This window comes from Coregonus clupeaformis, unplaced genomic scaffold (assembly GCF_020615455.1).
Source record: "Coregonus clupeaformis isolate EN_2021a unplaced genomic scaffold, ASM2061545v1 scaf1630, whole genome shotgun sequence".
Classification (NCBI taxonomy): domain Eukaryota; kingdom Metazoa; phylum Chordata; class Actinopteri; order Salmoniformes; family Salmonidae; genus Coregonus; species Coregonus clupeaformis.
The window spans coordinates 90737-108453 of record NW_025535084.1 but is presented as its reverse complement, the minus strand read 5'-3'; the positions used below and the strand labels follow the sequence as shown (position 1 = coordinate 108453).

Genomic DNA, 17717 nt, shown 5'->3' with positions numbered 1-17717 from the left:
ACAGAGGCATTCAGGGCAGTTAGAGGGACATACATTAGGTTACTTACATTCTGACTGCCAACGCCCCCTGGGACAATGTACATGTGCAGCAGCACTACGACAACTCAGCGACACAATGGTAGGGATTATCTGAGCAGGGCTTTGTGTCACTGATAAGTCGTTGTCTCAACGCAGCCTTGAAATGCGCGGACAGGGTCCAGGAGCCAAGATGATTTGGATGGACTCGGTCATTCCTGTAGGGCATCTTCTGTTTCCAAAAGGTGTAAACGTTTTCTATAAACGTTATGCCAACAGAGCTCCCACTATCCAATCATCTTACTTTCCCACAAACATAAGTTACTGATCCAAAGGAATGCAACAACACATTTGAGATTAGCCCATATTTTGTCATATCTTTAAGATCTAGATCAGTTTTCGTAATGCTACAGCTCAATAAACTGTTTATTTGACCATGTTTTTATTGAAATAAAAGTTGATGTTGACAATAAAAGAGAAGTTGGTGAAGAGACATCAGATACACTTTGTTCCATGACCTCAACTACTGACCTCTGCCTGATTTAATATTAAATCGGATTAATTAATATTCAACTAACTGATTTATTTAATATTCTACAGTCAAACGGCCTTGGTTGATCGGTCAGATAAAACAGTGTTTCACCCATACGTAAAAATGTATGCGCACATGACTATAAGTCGCTTTGGATAAAAGCGTCTGCTAAATGGCATATTATTATTATTATTATTACTAGCTTTGTCAGAGAACATTATTTCTCTAGCTCTGGTCAGATAAAACACTGGGCGGCATGTAGCTTTGTGTCAAGGCGGGGTCGTGTTTCGGAGGACGCACGGCTCTCGACCTTCGCCTCTACCATTAAAATTATAGACTTATCATTTCTTTGTCAGTGGGATAACGTACAAAATCAGCAGGGGATCAAATACTTTTTCCCCTCACTGTATATATACAAACCTGTTCTGAATGGCCCCAGAGTCTGCAACACCCCTAAGCAAGGGGCACCACCAAGCAAGCGGCACCATGAAGACCAAGGAGCTCTCCAAACAGGTCAGGGACAAAGTTGTGGACAAGTACAGATCAGGGTTGGGTTATTTAAAAAAAATCTAAAACTTTGAATATCCCACGGAGCACCATTATAAAAAAATTGAAGGAATATGGCACCACAACAAACCAGCCAAGAGACGGCCGCCCACCAAAACACACGGACCAGGCAAGGAGGGCATTAATCAGAGAGGCAACAAAGAGACCAAAGATAACCCTGAAGGAGATGCAAAGCTCAACAGCGGAGATTGGAGTATCTGTCCATAGGACCACTTTAAGCCGTACACTCCACAGAGCTGGGCTTTACGGAAGAGTGCCCAGAAAAAAGACATTGCTTAAAGAAAAAAAATAAGCAAACACGTTTGGTGTTCGCCAAAAGGCATGTGGGAGACTACCCAAACATATGGAAGAAGGTACTCTGGTCAGATGAGACTAAAAGTGAGCTTTTTGGCCATCAAGGAAAACGCTATGTCTGGCGCAAACCCAACACCTCTCATCACCCCGAGAACACCATCCCCACAGTGAAGCATGGTGGTGGCAGCATCATGCTGTGGGGATGTTTTTCCATCGGCAGGGACTGGGAAACTGGTCAGAATTGAAGGAATGATGGATGGTGCTAAATACAGGGAAACCTGTTTCAGTCTTCCAGAGATTTGAGACTGGGACGGAGGTTCACCTTCCAGCAGGACAATGACCCTAAGCATACTGCTAAAGCAACACTTGAGTGGTTTAAGGGGAAACATTTAAATGCCTTGGAATGGCCTCGTCAAAGCCCAGACCTCAATCCAATTGAGAATCTGTGGTATGACTTAAAGATTGCTGTACACCAGCGGAACCCATCTGGCTTGAAGGAGCTGGAGCAGTTTTGCCTCAATGAATGGGCAAAAATCCCAGTGGCTACATTTTAGTCATTTAGCAGATGCTCTTATCCAGAGCGACTTACAGTTAAGTGAGTGCATACATTTTTCATACTGGCCCCCCGTGGGAAACGAACCCACAACCCTGGCGTTGCAAGTGCCGTGTTCTACCAACTGAGATACAGGGGCTAGACGTGCCAAGCTTATAGAGACATACCCCAAGAGACTTGCAGCTGTAATTGCTGCAAAAGGTGGCTCTACAAAGTATTGACTTTGGGGGGGGTGAATAGTTCTGCAGGCTCAAGTTCTGTTTTTTTGTCATATTTCTTGTTTGTTTCACAATAAAAAATATTTTGCATCTTCAAAGTGTTATGCATGTTGAGTAAATCAAATGATTTTTTCAATTCCAGGTTGTAAGGCAACAAAGTAGGAAAAATTCCACGGGGGCGAATACTTTCGCAAGCCGCTGTATGTGGTTAGCCCCTGTATGTGGTTAGCCCCTGTATGTGGTTAGCCACTGTATGTGGTTAGCCGATACATAACATTTCCGATTGAGCCGACATATGAATTCTGTCTCCGCTAAAGCAGGATGGAGCCCTTTGTCTAGTTCATGGCAACACGGTCACATTAGAATGGAGCCATTTTTCATTAGATATAATATAAATATACTGAGAGAGAAATAAATGAATAAATCATAAATATAAAAACATACAAGAAGGAGAACAAGGAGGAAAATGTTAAGATTTTATTTACAAAAGTCAATTTTTGTACGTTGTCTTTTTTTTATTAAATTTTTTTGCTTACACAAAGTAAAAAAAACAGCCACAACCAGCCAGTGTACACAGTGTGTCTCAAAATAGCACCCTATTCCCTATGTCGTGCACTATAGGGGACAGGGTGTGATTTGGGACGCAACCCAGCGTGATGTTACCTCCGGTCCAATCCTAACCCAAAACACAGGGAGGAGACAGACGGCACTGACAAAATACAAAAACAAAAAGTCCTCTGAAAAAAATATTTTAAAAAGCTCTGGCGGCAAAAACAAAACTCTAGCGATGTCCCGCACGTCACCTCATTCCCTATATAGTGCACTACCGTTGAACAGAGCTCGAAACGGGCCTAGTAGAACACTAAATAGGGAACCATTTTTGGACGCATCCACGGTTGGGGAGTTGTCCTCGTTGAGAAAGTTGGGTGGTTCGTTGGTTGTCTGGGCAATGATGATGATGTTGTTTCCAGACAGAATCTCTGAAGTAGTTGATGACGTCATCACGGAACCTGGAAACCCCCCCCAGCTGGTGACATCGTTCTTCTGATCTGGAACGCCGGCGGTGACATCATGACGACGTCAGACAGAGCCCCTCCCACCCGGTGATGTCACGGAATGTTGCGCAGTGACGAACGACTCGGTTGTTTCAGGATTCCATCCAGACCCCCCCCCCCAAATGACCACGACACAGGGCAACTCAAGTCCTTGCAAAGGGGTGTGTGTAGGGTTCACTCCCAAATTACACCCTATTCCCTACATAGTGCACTACTTTTGACCAGGACCCATTGGGCTTTTCAAGGCTATGGACCCTGGTCAAAAGTAGCGCACTATATAGGGAATATGGTTGACATTTGGGACACATGGGGAGAGGAGATGGGCAATAGTGGCAATAGGGGGGCAACTAAAGGCCAAAGAGGGGTATCTGAGATATTGAGGGGTGGAAGGGTCAGGGGGTATCTGAGATATTGAGGGGTGGGAGGGTCAGGGGGTATCTGAGATATTGAGGGGTGGAAGGGTCAGGGGGTATCTGAGATATTGAGGGGTGGAAGGGTCAGGGGGTATCTGAGATATTGAGGGGTGGAAGGGTCAGGGGGTATCTGAGATATTGAGGGGTGTGGGGGTCAGGGGAGGACACTCAATCATCTTCCTCTTCATCTTCATCCTCAGGATCCCTCTTCCTCTTCTCTCCTTTCGCTGGAGAGTCTTCCTCTTCTACAGAACGAGAGAACATTTAGATATGGACCAAAAAGAATAACGTGTACGGCTTTGTCCCAAATGGTAACGTATTCCCCATGTAGTGCACTGCTTTAACCAGGGCCCATAGGACACTATATAGGGACTAGGGTGCCATGTAGTGCACTACTTTAACCAGGGCCCACAGGACACTATAGGGACTAGGGTGCCATGTAGTGCACTGCTTTAACCAGGGCCCACAGGACACTATATAGGGACTAGGGTGCCATGTAGTGCACTACTTTAACCAGGACCCATAGGACACTATAGGGACTAGGGTGCCATGTAGTGCACTACTTTAACCAGGGCCCATAGGACACTATATAGGGACTAGGGTGCCATGTAGTGCACTGCTTTAACCAGGGCCCATAGGACACTATAGGGACTAGGGTGCCATGTAGTGCACTACTTTAACCAGGGCCCATAGGACACTATATAGGGACTAGGGTGCCATGTAGTGCACTACTTTAACCAGGGCCCACAGGACACTATATAGGGACTAGGGTGCCATGTAGTGCACTACTTTAACCAGGGCCCACAGGACACGATATAGGGACTAGGGTGCCATGTAGTGCACTACTTTAACCAGGGCCCACAGGACACGATATAGGGACTAGGGTGCCATGTAGTGCACTACTTTAACCAGGGCCCACAGGACACTATATAGGGTACCATTTGGGATCAAAGCCTTCGTGTATGCATGTACAAAGCCAAATTAAACATTTTATGGAAGTTTGGAAACCAGTGCGACCAGACTACACTTGAGATTGTGTATAACGCTACTAACCATCATCTTCTTCTTCTTCATCATCTTCATCCTCGTCATCATCGACATCTCCGTTCACCTCCCCATCCTAGAGAGAGAAACCGTTAGTACAACGAGCACACGTCGGCAGCGTAGCTTTAGAGATAGCACACGTCGGCAGCGTAGCTTCAGAGATAGCACACGTCGGCAGCGTAGCTTCAGAGATAGCACACGTCGGCAGCGTAGCTTCAGGGATAGCACACGTCGGCAGCGTAGCTTCAGAGATAGCACACGTCGGCAGCGTAGCTTCAGAGATAGCACACGTCGGCAGCGTAGCTTCAGAGATAGCACACGTCGGCAGCGTAGCTTCAGAGATAGCACACGTCGGCAGCGTAGCTTCAGGGATAGCACACGCCGGCAGCGTAGGGTTAGCGGGCTAACTTGTTGATCCCGATTTGTGGCGTTCACATCAGAAACAATAACTAGGCGCCTGCAATTAGAGAGTTGGCCTAACTTTTTGAATTAGGACTGGGCGATATGGCCAAAATGTCATATTACAATATTTTTCACATTTTTGAAGGTATGATGCCATTTTATGTTTTTGAAGTGTGGAGAGACGTGTTCTTGTTTCTACAGTTTCACAAATCAGCTTTGGGTGTGATTCTGCCTATTATCTACATGTTTTTGAATAATAAAAGTTCCCGTTTGTGCACAAAAATATAAAACGCAACATGTAAAGAGCCGACTGGGTGAAAAGGGTCAAGAGATATCTGAGATATTGAGGGGTGGGAAGGGTCGATGTGCCCTTGAGCAAGGCACTTAACCCTAATTGCTTGTGTAAGTCGCTCTGGATAAGAGCGTCTGCTAAATGACTAAAAATGTAAATGTATAGAATTAGAAAACTCTTCAAAATAGGGCTAGGTGGTATACCGTATTTTAGTAAGGACCGGTTTTGGCTTTTTACTTTACCATCTATAACGGTGTTTGCTTCTACACTGAACAAAAATATAAAAACGCAACATGTAAAGTGTTTGTCCCATGTTTCACGAGCCCGAAATAAAATATCCCAGAAATTGTCCATTCGCACAAAAAGTTTCTCTCAAATTCTGTGCACAAATTTGTTTACATCTTACATTTTAGTCATTTAGCAGACGCTCTTATCCAGAGCGACTTACAGGAGCAATTAGGGTTAAGTGCCTTGCTCAAGGGCACATCGACAGATTTTTCACCTAGTCGGCTCGGGGATTAGAACCAGCGACCTTTCGGTTACTGGCACAACGCTCTTACCCACTAAGCTACCTGCATTTCTCCTTTGCCACGATAATCCACCCAACTCAGTAAAATGGTTGAAATTTTGCGTTTATATTTTTGTTCAGTATAAATACATTTTATGGGTAGTTCATGACCCTAGGGTGGCAACACTAACTAATCAATTATAAGTCATTTCAAAAATGGGTCTTTCTGAATGTTTTATACTGTTCAATCAAAATCTTTTCCCCAGCATTTTTACACATGTCCTGAACTTTTATCATCATGTCCACACTGTGCCACATCATATGGGAAAAACAATCTAGGACAAGTTAATTGGTGAACTGTTGGGATCATGGAAATAGTATGATTATTCAAATTCTACCGTTGGAATATAGTGGGCAGAACATTGAATACGTTGTTGTTTGACAACAAATGAATAAGCCAGGAAGGAATTATTGACAGGGTAAGAACAAAAAAAAAAGTGTTGGTCAGTGTTTCCAGGTGACCCTAATTAGATGTTACATTCCATGTTTTCTAACCTCATGTAGCCTCAATTCCTCTGATTTAAAAAGATACAGCTGCACAAACATGCTTATCTAAGCCTACAACAGCACCAGGCTGTATTAGCTAGCTAGCTAGGTTTGCTCTGACTCTTGGTACATTTAGCTAGCCAGCTAACTAGCGATTAGCGGCTAACACTATTTCTTTTAGCCACAACTTGCTAAGGAAAGACTAACTAGCGATTAGCGGCTAACACTATTTATTTTAGCCACAACTTGCTAAGGAAAGACTAACTAGCGATTAGCGGCTAACACTATTTATTTTAGCCACAACTTGCTAAGGAAAGACTAACTAGCGATTAGCGGCTAACACTATTTATTTTAGCCACAACTTGCTAAGGATAGACTAACTAGCGATTAGCGGCTAACACTATTTATTTTAGCCACAACTTGCTAAGGAAAGACTAACTAGCAGATAGTAAGATTCAAACTAAGTGTAATTATATAACTATTGTGGAAAGCAGCATGTCACCAACATCTATCTGACCAGTCAGAGAGAACAGCAAGAAAGTGCTTGTGACTCTCCTTCAGTGGCAGGGGACAGGGCTTGGAGTGACAGGGGACAGGGCTTGGAGTGACAGGGGACAGGGCTTGGAGTGACAGGGGACAGGGCTTGGAGTGACAGGGGACAGGGCTTGGAGTGACAGGGGACAGGGCTTGGAGTGACAGGGGACAGGGCTTGGAGGGACAGGGGACAGGGCTTAAAAGTAACTTTTTGGTCCACCAGCCACTGTGGCAGGTAGATGGAAAAAAAATCTACCAGCTACTCTGATTTTTCAGACGACACATTTCATCGCCATAATTATAAACACACAAAAAAAATAATAACTGGTGACCATGCTAAACGTTCCTAAAAACAAAACATATATTAGTAAAAAGTAATAATATATTGCTCAAATTCATAATTTTGTTCCTTTTAACCAAAAATATCAGAAGAGACTAAATGTTCAGCTGCCACTAAAGGGGGGGGGGGGGTTACCGTGGTAACGGGCCCACTCGAGTCGGGTCACGTGTTGTGAGATTTTGGGATCTGACTAGTAGTAGACGGCATCTCTTCGCTATCAGTTGAAGCAGCAGACAAAAAAATAAACGTTGAAAAAATAAATAAAAAAACGACCTTGTGAACGAAACAATGTAAATAGCCAAGAAACACGAGGACAAAGCCCCACTTTGTAGACTTCAGTGAATTAAACCAACTTTTATGGCCGCGCCTCCAAACATGAATCCATCAGCCAAGCGCACAAAGCCCCCTAGCCAGGCAGTGTCGCTGCGCAAGGTGGGTTATAGATTTGGATTTATTTGTGCGACTAGCAGCTATGAAACAAAATGGCTGAAATACTTTGAAAAACAGCTACTCAAGCATTTTCCTTGACTTTTTACTCTATATATATATATTTTTTTTTAAATTGCAAAAAATTGAACATTTCTGGGATCTTTTATTTAATCTCATGAAACATGTGACCAAGAATTTACATGTTGCGTTTAATATTTTTGTTCAGTGTAGAAGTAAATACCGTTATAGATGGTAAAGTAAAAAGCCAAAACCGGTCCTTACTAAAATACGGTATACCACCTAGCCCTATTTTGAAGAGTTTTCTAATTCTATACATTTTAGTCATTTAGACCTTTCGGTTACTGGCACAACGCTCTTAACCACTAAGCTACCTGCCGCCCCATACATTCAGTTATATAGCATTGTTTAAAATCAGGGGTGTCAAACTCATTTTGTCTCAGGGTTATAGTCACTCGCCCTCTACATTACATTTACATTATTATTATATCATTATTATTATTATTTTTATACTGGCCCCCCGTGGGAATCGAACCCACAACCCTGGCGTTGCAAACGCCATGCTCTATCAACTGAGCTACATCCCTGCCGGCCATTCCCTCCCCTACCCTGGACGACGCTGGGCCAATTGTGCGCTGCCCATGAGTCTCCCGGTCGCGGCCGGCTGCGACAGAGCCTGGATTCGAACCAGGATCTCTAGTGGCACAGTTAGCACTGCGATGCAGTGCCTTAGACCACTGCGCCACTCAGGAGACATTAGAAGAGCTGGACACAGTCAAGTAACTGTACGAATGTAGGTCCATTATTTCTACGCAGTTTCGATTTGGGCCATATCGTTGGACACCCCTGGTTTAAAAATATTCCCCTTGTAATGCTAATGAGGCGCCAACATGGCTGCCAAAGAACGTTGTAGTGTCACGTTAATGCGTCGTAACGCATGTTCCGACTCTCTGAACAATGGGTGGCATCATTCTCATATTCTCGGATTCAAGCCATCAACAGCCTATATTACCTATTATCACTAGAACAAATCAGTCAATCAATACTGTTATTGTTTCAATTAGGACATTGGTAAGAAAACGTGTAATAAGTTAGTGTTCACCTATTAAAGAATAGTGGGAGCAGATGGTCCATTCGGAAAGTATTCAGACCCCTTGACTTTTTCCGCATTTTGTTACGTTACAGCCTTATTCTAAAACTGATTAAATTGTATTTTTTCCCTCAATCTACACACAATACATTTACATTTAAGTCAATACCCCATAATGACAAAGCAAAAAACGGTTTAAATGTTTTTATATATATATATATATATATTTATTATATATCTATCTATCAACAAAGGTACTGAGTAGAGGGTCTGAATACTTATGTAAATGTTATATATAATAACATTTCCATAAGTATTCAGACCCTTTACTCAGTACTTTGTTGAAGCACCTTTGGCAGCGATTACAGCCTCAAGTCTTCTTGGGTATGACGCTACAAGCTTGGCACACCTGTATTTGGGGAGTTTCTCCCATTCAAACTCCAAGCGGGCTGTCATGTGCCTTTTACTGAGGAGTGGCTTCCATCTGTCCACTACCATAAAGGCCTGATTGGTGGAGTGCTGCAGAGATGGTTGTCCTTCTGGAAGGTTCTTCCTTCTCCACAGAGGAACTCTGGAGCTCTGTCTGAGTGACAGTCGGGTTATTGGTCACCTCCCTGACCAAGGCCCTTCTCCCCCGATTGTTCAGTTTGTCCGGGCGGCCAGCTCCAGGAAGAGTCTTGGTGGTTCCAAACTTCTTCCATTTAAGAATGATGGAGGCCACTGTGTTCTTGGGGACCTTCAATGCTGCAGAAATGTTTTGGTACCCTTCCCCAGATCTGTGCCTCGACACAATCCTGTCTCGGAGCTCTACGGACAATTCCTTCGTGGCTTGTTTTTTGCTCTGACATGCACTGTCAACTGTGGGACCTTATATAGACAGGTGTGTGCCTTTCCAAATCATGTCCAATCAATTGAATTTACCACAAGTGGACTCCAACCAAGTTGTAGAAACATCTCAAGGATGATCAATGGAAACAGGATGCAGCTGAGCTCAATTTCCAGTCTCCTAGCAAAGGGTCTGAATACTCATGTAAGTAAGGTATTTGATTTTGTTTAATATTTGTAATACATTTGCAAAAATGTCTTAACCTGTTTTCGTCATTATGGGGTATTGTGCGTAGATTGAGGAATTTTTATTTTACTTAATCCATTTTAGAATAAGGCTGTAACGTAACAAAATGTGGAAAAAGTCAAGGGGTCTATTCAGTTAGTAATAAGCTTTTTATTGTGCTAAACATGTAACATACGTGTATTCAACATGACATCTGTGTTCTTACCTCTCCACTCTCTCCACTGTCATCATCTTCCTCTGCAACGACCTCTTCGTCATCCTCTTCCTCCTCCTCTTCAGACTCTCCCTCCTCCACCTCTGTTACACAGACCAGAGACAACATTAGACTCTTCCTCCTCTCTACAGGACAGACCAGAGACAACAGACTCTTCCTCCTCTCTACAGGACAGACCAGAGACAACATTAGACTCTTCCTCCTCTCTACAGGACAGACCAGAGACAACATTAGACTCTTCCTCCTCTCTACAGGAAATACCAGAGACAACAGACTCTTCCTCCTCTCTACAGGACAGACCAGAGACAACATTAGACTCTTCCTCCTCTCTACAGGACAGACCAGAGACAACATTAGACTCTTCCTCCTCTCTACAGGACAGACCAGAGACGACAACAGCACTGTCAAGTGCCATTTCAATTAGTTCGGTACATCTGATTGGCCACCCTATACCCTGGTCTGGCGTCTCATTGGCCGTATTTTTTTTTAAATATTTTGGAATGTCAATGTTAAAATCAAATATTAAAAACACCAGGAAATCTGCGGCACGCTTAATAAAAGACACACAGGATTGTATCCCAACGTAAGGCAGGTTTGAAATGATTGTTTTAGTAAAGAACTGTATCTTTTTGGCCTTCTTGCAGTTAATTTGCAGTCTACAAATGATTTATAATTATGTTCCGGCCCCCTGACCATCTGCTCAAGAAAAACAGGCCCGGGCTGAATCTAGTTGATGATCCCTGCCCTATATAATGTAGTACAATGTATATAATGTAGTATAATGTATTTAATGTAGTAAATCATGTAGTACAATGTATTTAATGTAGTATAATGTATATAATGTAGTACAATGTATATCATGTATTATAATGTAGTACAATGTATTATAATGTAGTACAATGTATATAATGTAGTATAATGTATATAATGTAGTATAATGTATATAATGTAGTATAATAGGGTGGTTCTCTGTAGCTCAGCTGGTAGAGCACGGCGCTTGTAACGCCAGGGTAGTGGGTTCGATCCCCGGGACCACCCATACACAAAAATGTATGCACGCATGACTGTAAATCGCTTTGGATAAAAGCGTCTGCTAAATGGCATATTATTATTATTATTATATATAATGTAGTACTGGTCACGGCCATGAGGGAATTCTTCACCTTCATACAGAATAAACCTAAAATAAATAACATTCATAATAAACCAGATCCATTCATCTGCCTAGCCAGAGACACCGTGACCATGTCCATCTGCCTAGCCAGAGACACCGTGACCAGGTCCATCTGCCTAGCCAGAGACACCGTGACCATGTCCATCTGCCTAGCCAGAGACACCGTGACCATGTCCATCTGCCTAGCCAGAGACACACCGTGACCATGTCCATCTGCCTAGCCAGAGACACACCGTGACCAGGTCCATCTGCCTAGCCAGAGAGACACCGTGACCATGTCCATCTGCCTAGCCAGAGACACCGTGACCATGTCCATCTGCCTAGCCAGAGACACACCGTGACCATGTCCATCTGCCTAGCCAGAGACACCGTGACCAGGTCCATCTGCCTAGCCAGAGAGACACCGTGACCATGTCCATCTGCCTAGCCAGAGACACCGTGACCAGGTCCATCTGCCTAGCCAGAGACACCGTGAGCCTAGCCAGAGAGACACCGTGACCATGTCCATCTGCCTAGCCAGAGACACCGTGACCAGGTCCATCTGCCTAGCCAGAGACACCGTGACCATGTCCATCTGCCTAGCCAGAGACACCGTGACCATGTCCATCTGCCTAGCCAGAGAGACACCGTGACCAGGTCCATCTGCCTAGCCAGAGACACCGCGACCATGTCCATCTGCCTAGCCAGAGACACCGTGACCATGTCCATCTGCCTAGCCAGAGACACCGTGACCATGTCCATCTGCCTAGCCAGAGAGACACCGTGACCATGTCCATCTGCCTAGCCAGAGACACCGTGACCATGTCCATCTGCCTAGCCAGAGAGACACCGTGACCATGTCCATCTGCCTAGCCAGAGAGACACCGTGACCATGTCCATCTGCCTAGCCAGAGACACCGTGACCATGTCCATCTGCCTAGCCAGAGACACCGTGACCATGTCCATCTGCCTAGCCAGAGACACCGTGACCATGTCCATCTGCCTAGCCAGAGAGACACCGTGACCATGTCCATCTGCCTAGCCAGAGAGACACCGTGACCATGTCCATCTGCCTAGCCAGAGACACCGTGACCATGTCCATCTGCCTAGCCAGAGACACCGTGACCATGTCCATCTGCCTAGCCAGAGACACCGTGACCATGTCCATCTGCCTAGCCAGAGACACCGTGACCATGTCCATCTGCCTAGCCAGAGACACCGTGACCAGGTCCATCTGCCTAGCCAGAGACACCGTGACCAGGTCCATCTGCCTAGCCAGAGACACCGTGACCATGTCCATCTGCCTAGCCAGAGACACCGTGACCATGTCCATCTGCCTACCCAGAGAGACACCGTGACCATGTCCATCTGCCTAGCCAGAGACACCGTGACCAGGTCCATCTGCCTAGCCAGAGACACCGTGACCATGTCCATCTGCCTAGCCAGAGACACCGTGACCAGGTCCATCTGCCTAGCCAGAGAGACACCGTGACCAGGTCCATCTGCCTAGCCAGAGACACCGTGACCAGGTCCATCTGCCTAGCCAGAGAGACACCGTGACCATGTCCATCTGCCTAGCCAGAGACACCGTGACCATGTCCATCTGCCTAGCCAGAGACACCGTGACCATGTCCATCTGCCTAGCCAGAGACACCGTGACCAGGTCCATCTGCCTAGCCAGAGACACCGTGACCAGGTCCATCTGCCTAGCCAGAGAGACACCGTGACCATGTCCATCTGCCTAGCCAGAGACACCGTGACCATGTCCATCTGCCTAGCCAGAGACACCGTGACCATGTCCATCTGCCTAGCCAGAGACACCGTGACCAGGTCCATCTGCCTAGCCAGAGACACCGTGACCATGTCCATCTGCCTAGCCAGAGACACCGTGACCAGGTCCATCTGCCTAGCCAGAGACACCGTGACCAGGTCCATCTGCCTAGCCAGAGACACCGTGACCATGTCCATCTGCCTAGCCAGAGACACCGTGACCATGTCCATCTGCCTAGCCAGAGACACCGTGACCATGTCCATCTGCCTAGCCAGAGACACCGTGACCATGTCCATCTGCCTAGCCAGAGACACCGTGACCAGGTCCATTTCTGCAGACACTAATTACAGAAACTAGCTATTACACGGCGTTCCTTGATGTTATTATTATTCTGCTCATTTGTCAACCTCGCGGTTGGTGTTTCTTTAAGATTTTTGGGGAAAGGGATACCTAGTCAGTCGCACAACTAAATGCATTCACCCGAAATGTGTCTTCCGCATTTTAATCCAACCCCTCTGAATCAGAGAGGTGCGGGGGGGCTGCCTTAATAGACGTCCACGTCATCAGGGCCCAGGGAACAGTTGTTGTTGGTGGTTAACTGCCTTGCTCAAGGGCAGAACGACAGAGTCGTCCACCTTGCAAGCTCGGGGATTCAAACCAGCAGACCTTTCGGTTACTGACCCAACGCTCTCAACCGCTAGGCTACCCGCTGCCCCATAAGTTCCCCTCTCAGCACGTCTCACCTTCATCATCATCATCGTCGTCGACCCCGTCTCCCTCGCCGTCCGAGTCGGAGGCCTCGCAGTCTTCGATATCGTAGCCATCCAGGTACGTGAGCTGTGGGAGGAGCTTGAAGATGCTCTCTCTGTAGTCTCCCAGATTGGTGACCTCACAGTTAAACAGGTCCAGGGACTTCAGTACGGGAAGCTTTTTCTAATGAGGGAGGGGATTTAACACCGTTATAGCTGGAAATAACACTCACGTACAGCGATAAACAGGTTTAGGGCGGGGGTATAAATAAAGCTATAAATGCTGTATTCAGTTATAAATCTTAAGCGCTATGACAGTCTTATTCCAAGCTATAAGCGGTTATAACCAGTCAAATTCCCAGCCATTAGTCTTATTCACAGCTACAACGATCTTATTCCGTAACAGTCCTAACACCCACCAGTGGTCTTTATTCAGTAACAGTCCCAACACCCACCAGTGGTCTTTATTCAGTAACAGTCCCAACACCCACCAGTGGTCTTTATTCAGTAACAGTCCTAACACCCACCAGTGGTCTTTATTCAGTAACAGTCCTAACACCCACCAGTGGTCTTTATTCAGTAACAGTCCTAACACCCACCAGTGGTCTTTATTCAGTAACAGTCCTAACACCCACCAGTGGTTCCAGTGTGCTGATGTCCTTGAACTTGTTCCCAGAGAGGTTGAGGTGTGTGAGGTTGACCAGCCGTTCAGCCAGCACCTCCAGACCACCGGATATCCTGTTGTCACTCAGCTCCAGCTGCGGGACAGGGAGGAAACATTAATATCATCAATTTTTCAGTCTGTGGGAGCAGAAGTTTATTGTTTGTGTAGTGTGACAAGGTGAAAGCTATACTTTGTTATGACTGTTAATTATGCATTTAACCGTTAAAAGGAAATACAGATTATTATGACGCTCTATGACAATGTACACTATTCTATTGGTTTTCCCAAAGGCCTACTAGTTCAATGAGACATTTAAATTACTGAAAATGTTACCGGATTAAACAAAAACTGTTTTAAGTGAGAAGTTCAGCTGGGCTGAAGCCAAAACAAGGAAATGCACACAAGGCCCACGGGTTTCCCCATGCTAATAAATAAAATCCCCTACTACAGTAGCTACCTGTTGGTTTACTGTGACGCAACAGTACTTGAAAACAGCAGTGAGGCCCTGCATGCTGGCTTGCTACCTTCCCCCCCAGTTTGGTATGTTTGAGATGGATATGGGTCCTGACCAAAAGCAGTGCACTATAAAATAAATAGGATACCATTTTGGGGACACATCCATAGCAGCTCTACCTTTTTTAATTTCCCCAGTTTGGGTATGTTTGAGACGTCGATGAGGCCGACGTTGATGAGACTCAACAGTTCCAGGTTCTCAAAGTCCTCCGTTATGCCCTCCATCTTCCCCTCGTTCGACCGACAGTTATCCAGGACCAGCTCCTGAACCTGGGAGAGAAGGACAAGGAGAGAAACAGGGGTAGGAAGAAAGAAAGAGCGAGAGAGTTGAAAGAAAAGTTTGTTTCAGTAGTAGTTATTTTGAATATTTTACACGTGTTTATATATATATATATATATATATATATATTTTATTATTTTTTAAGTGCAAATGAAAAAAATGCTTTTGTGTTTCGAATCTGTGTTATTTGGCCCCTGAAAAGTAGCCATGTTTAGAAGCCGAACTGTTTGTAAACTGCTAGTGTGGGGACTCGATTAATCTCCCCCGGACAGCCGTGTTCTGCACCAGTGAAATTTGATTGCATGCGTTTTGGAACAGAGCTGCCTCTCGGCGTGAGCCCCAAGTTCCCCGTTCAAAGGTCGAGTCAAAACATGGAGTCATGAGAAGGATTCTGTGTTCACACACACAAAAAATATAGCTTTTGATAACTCTGACTTCCCAATTAAAACTACTTAGAATATTCAAAAGAGTGTATGGAAAAGTGATGTACGTTTTTGGACGATGCAGCATTTTGCCAACATGACCGAGCGGCGCAGATTACTGTTCCGATTAGAGACGGGCGCTCCTCCCTCACCGTTTTTTGCCAGTTCACGTCAACGGCCATAGTCCGGTGCACCGCGGCTCAGCATAATCGAGTCCGCCCAATGTTACCTAGCCAGCTAAAGTAGCTAGCTAACGAACATAGCAAAGTTACGTTGCTAGCTAGCTAACTAACGGTCTTTAACCGGTTAAAAGTGTACCCAAACGGTTCATGTCTGTGTACATTTACTATCGTTTCACAATAGGCGATATTCGTAGCTATAATTTGTCAAATGATCTGATGATTCGCTTTCTTGGTAGCTAGCTAGTTAGCCAACGTGCTAGATACGCGCCCTACACGTTGAGTTCTCAAAAAAATGGCTACCGCTAAAACGGCTAACGTAATGCTAGCTAGCTTTCGCAGTGATGTTCAGTGTGCTGGCCTTTACTTTGATAGTAAGTCTGATTGTTACAAAATATACATCTGTGGGAGAAGAAAAAAAAAACTGCAGCAGATGCTAACATACAAAATAAAAACCGTATTTTTATTTGTGTGATAGTAGTTAACCGTTTTCCTGTTTACCTCACGAGTCCGGTTTGACTTGTTGTAAAGTGATTCGGCTAAAAGTGAACGTAGATCGCTAAACTAGCGCTCTAAACCAATGCACCACATAGCATTAGCTAGCTAGTTTACAAGATACATATTTATCTCATGAGAATTGAGTTTGAGAAAAACGTAGTGGTAAAGAAGATCGATTTCTAACAGCAGGCTTGTGCTTTCTGAGAGGACAACCCATGTGCTCGCCATGACTTCCACACAGTAAACTTTGGTGTCGCATGTTAAAAGATAGCCGCTGTTGGGTAGATCTAGCAACAAAAATATATATATACTTACATCCGACGGCGTCCTATTTCTCAGTTCTAGGTGAATTCTCTTCTTCATGTCCATTTCCCCCACCTCTTCTCTCTCTCGGATCTGGTTGGAACGGTTCTCGGTTTCTTTCAGCCTGCTAGCTACGGTCGGCGCTCTGAAGCGAAAAGAGAGTGCTGAAGTCGGAAAGTGGGTCAAATGTGAATGATCTTGTTTGCGCAGAGTGGAAACGGGAGGGAAACTAAATACTCGACAGCGCCTCCCGTGTGGCCGCGTTCCCACACTGCAGTCAAACTGGCAACAACGCATTGACCTATTGACGAACTACGGATGCGCCCTAGCGTTGGGACCTAACGTCGTTGGACCAAGACAACCAACCAATTACACAGTGGGAGGGAAAAAAAGTACCCAAATTGTCATACTTGAGTAAAGGTAAAAATACCTTAATAGAAAATTACTCAAGTAAATTGGAAAGTCATCCAGTAAAATACTACTTGAGTAAAAGTCTAAAAGTATTTGGTTTTAAATATACTTAAGTATCAAAAGTAAATGTAATTGCTAAAATATACTTAAGTATTGAAAGTAAAAGTAAAAGTATAAATAATTTCAAATTAATTTCAAACCAGATAGCACCATTTTTTTCTTCTTCTATTTACCAATAACCAGGGGCATACTCCAATACTCAGACATAATTTACAAACGAAACATTTGTGTTTAGTGAGTGCGCCAGGTCTGAGGCAGTACTGTCATGGTCAAAAGTTTTGAGAATGACACAAGTATTGGTCTTCACAAAGTTCGCTGCTTCAGTGATATGAGATATTTTTGTCAGATGTTACTATGGTATACTGAAGTATAATTACAAGCATTCCATAAGTGTCAAAGGCTTTTATTGACAATTACATTAAGTTTATGCAAAGAGTCAATATTTGCAGTGTTGACCCTTCTTTTTCAAGACCTCTGCAATCTGCCCTGGCATGCTGTCAATTAACTTCTGGGCCACATCCTGACTGATGGCAGCCCATTCTTGCATAATCAATGCTTGGAGTTTGTGGGTTTTTGTT

General features: G+C 44.7%; 1 protein-coding gene across 1 annotated transcript; it reads right to left on the bottom strand.

Annotated features, from left to right (window-relative positions):
• Nucleotides 1-2635: 2635 nt before the first annotated feature.
• LOC121554154 (acidic leucine-rich nuclear phosphoprotein 32 family member B) lies at nucleotides 2636-16916 on the bottom strand. The gene is made up of 7 exons (XM_041867618.2): nucleotides 16681-16916; nucleotides 15107-15256; nucleotides 14445-14567; nucleotides 13804-13993; nucleotides 10128-10219; nucleotides 4701-4767; nucleotides 2636-3892 (listed from the first exon to the last, which is right to left on the bottom strand). The coding sequence occupies exons 1-7, from the start codon at nucleotides 16732-16734 to the stop codon at nucleotides 3816-3818; spliced, it is 753 nt and encodes a 250-aa protein (XP_041723552.1). The 5' UTR covers nucleotides 16735-16916; the 3' UTR covers nucleotides 2636-3815.
• Between the last annotated feature and the right edge of the window lie 801 nt (nucleotides 16917-17717).

Bases quoted from the DNA above. Each gene is read 5' to 3' on its own strand.
- LOC121554154 (XM_041867618.2), bottom strand. From the start codon at position 16,734: ATGGACATGAAGAAGAGAATTCACCTAGAACTGAGAAATAGGACGCCG. The intron at 15,257-16,680 runs GTAAGTATATAT...CTTCTCTCCCAG, and splicing joins GAAATAGGACGCCGTCGGAT to GTTCAGGAGCTGGTCCTGGA. The intron at 10,220-13,803 runs GTGAGACGTGCT...TCTGTGTAACAG, and splicing joins CGACGATGATGATGATGAAG to AGGTGGAGGAGGGAGAGTCT.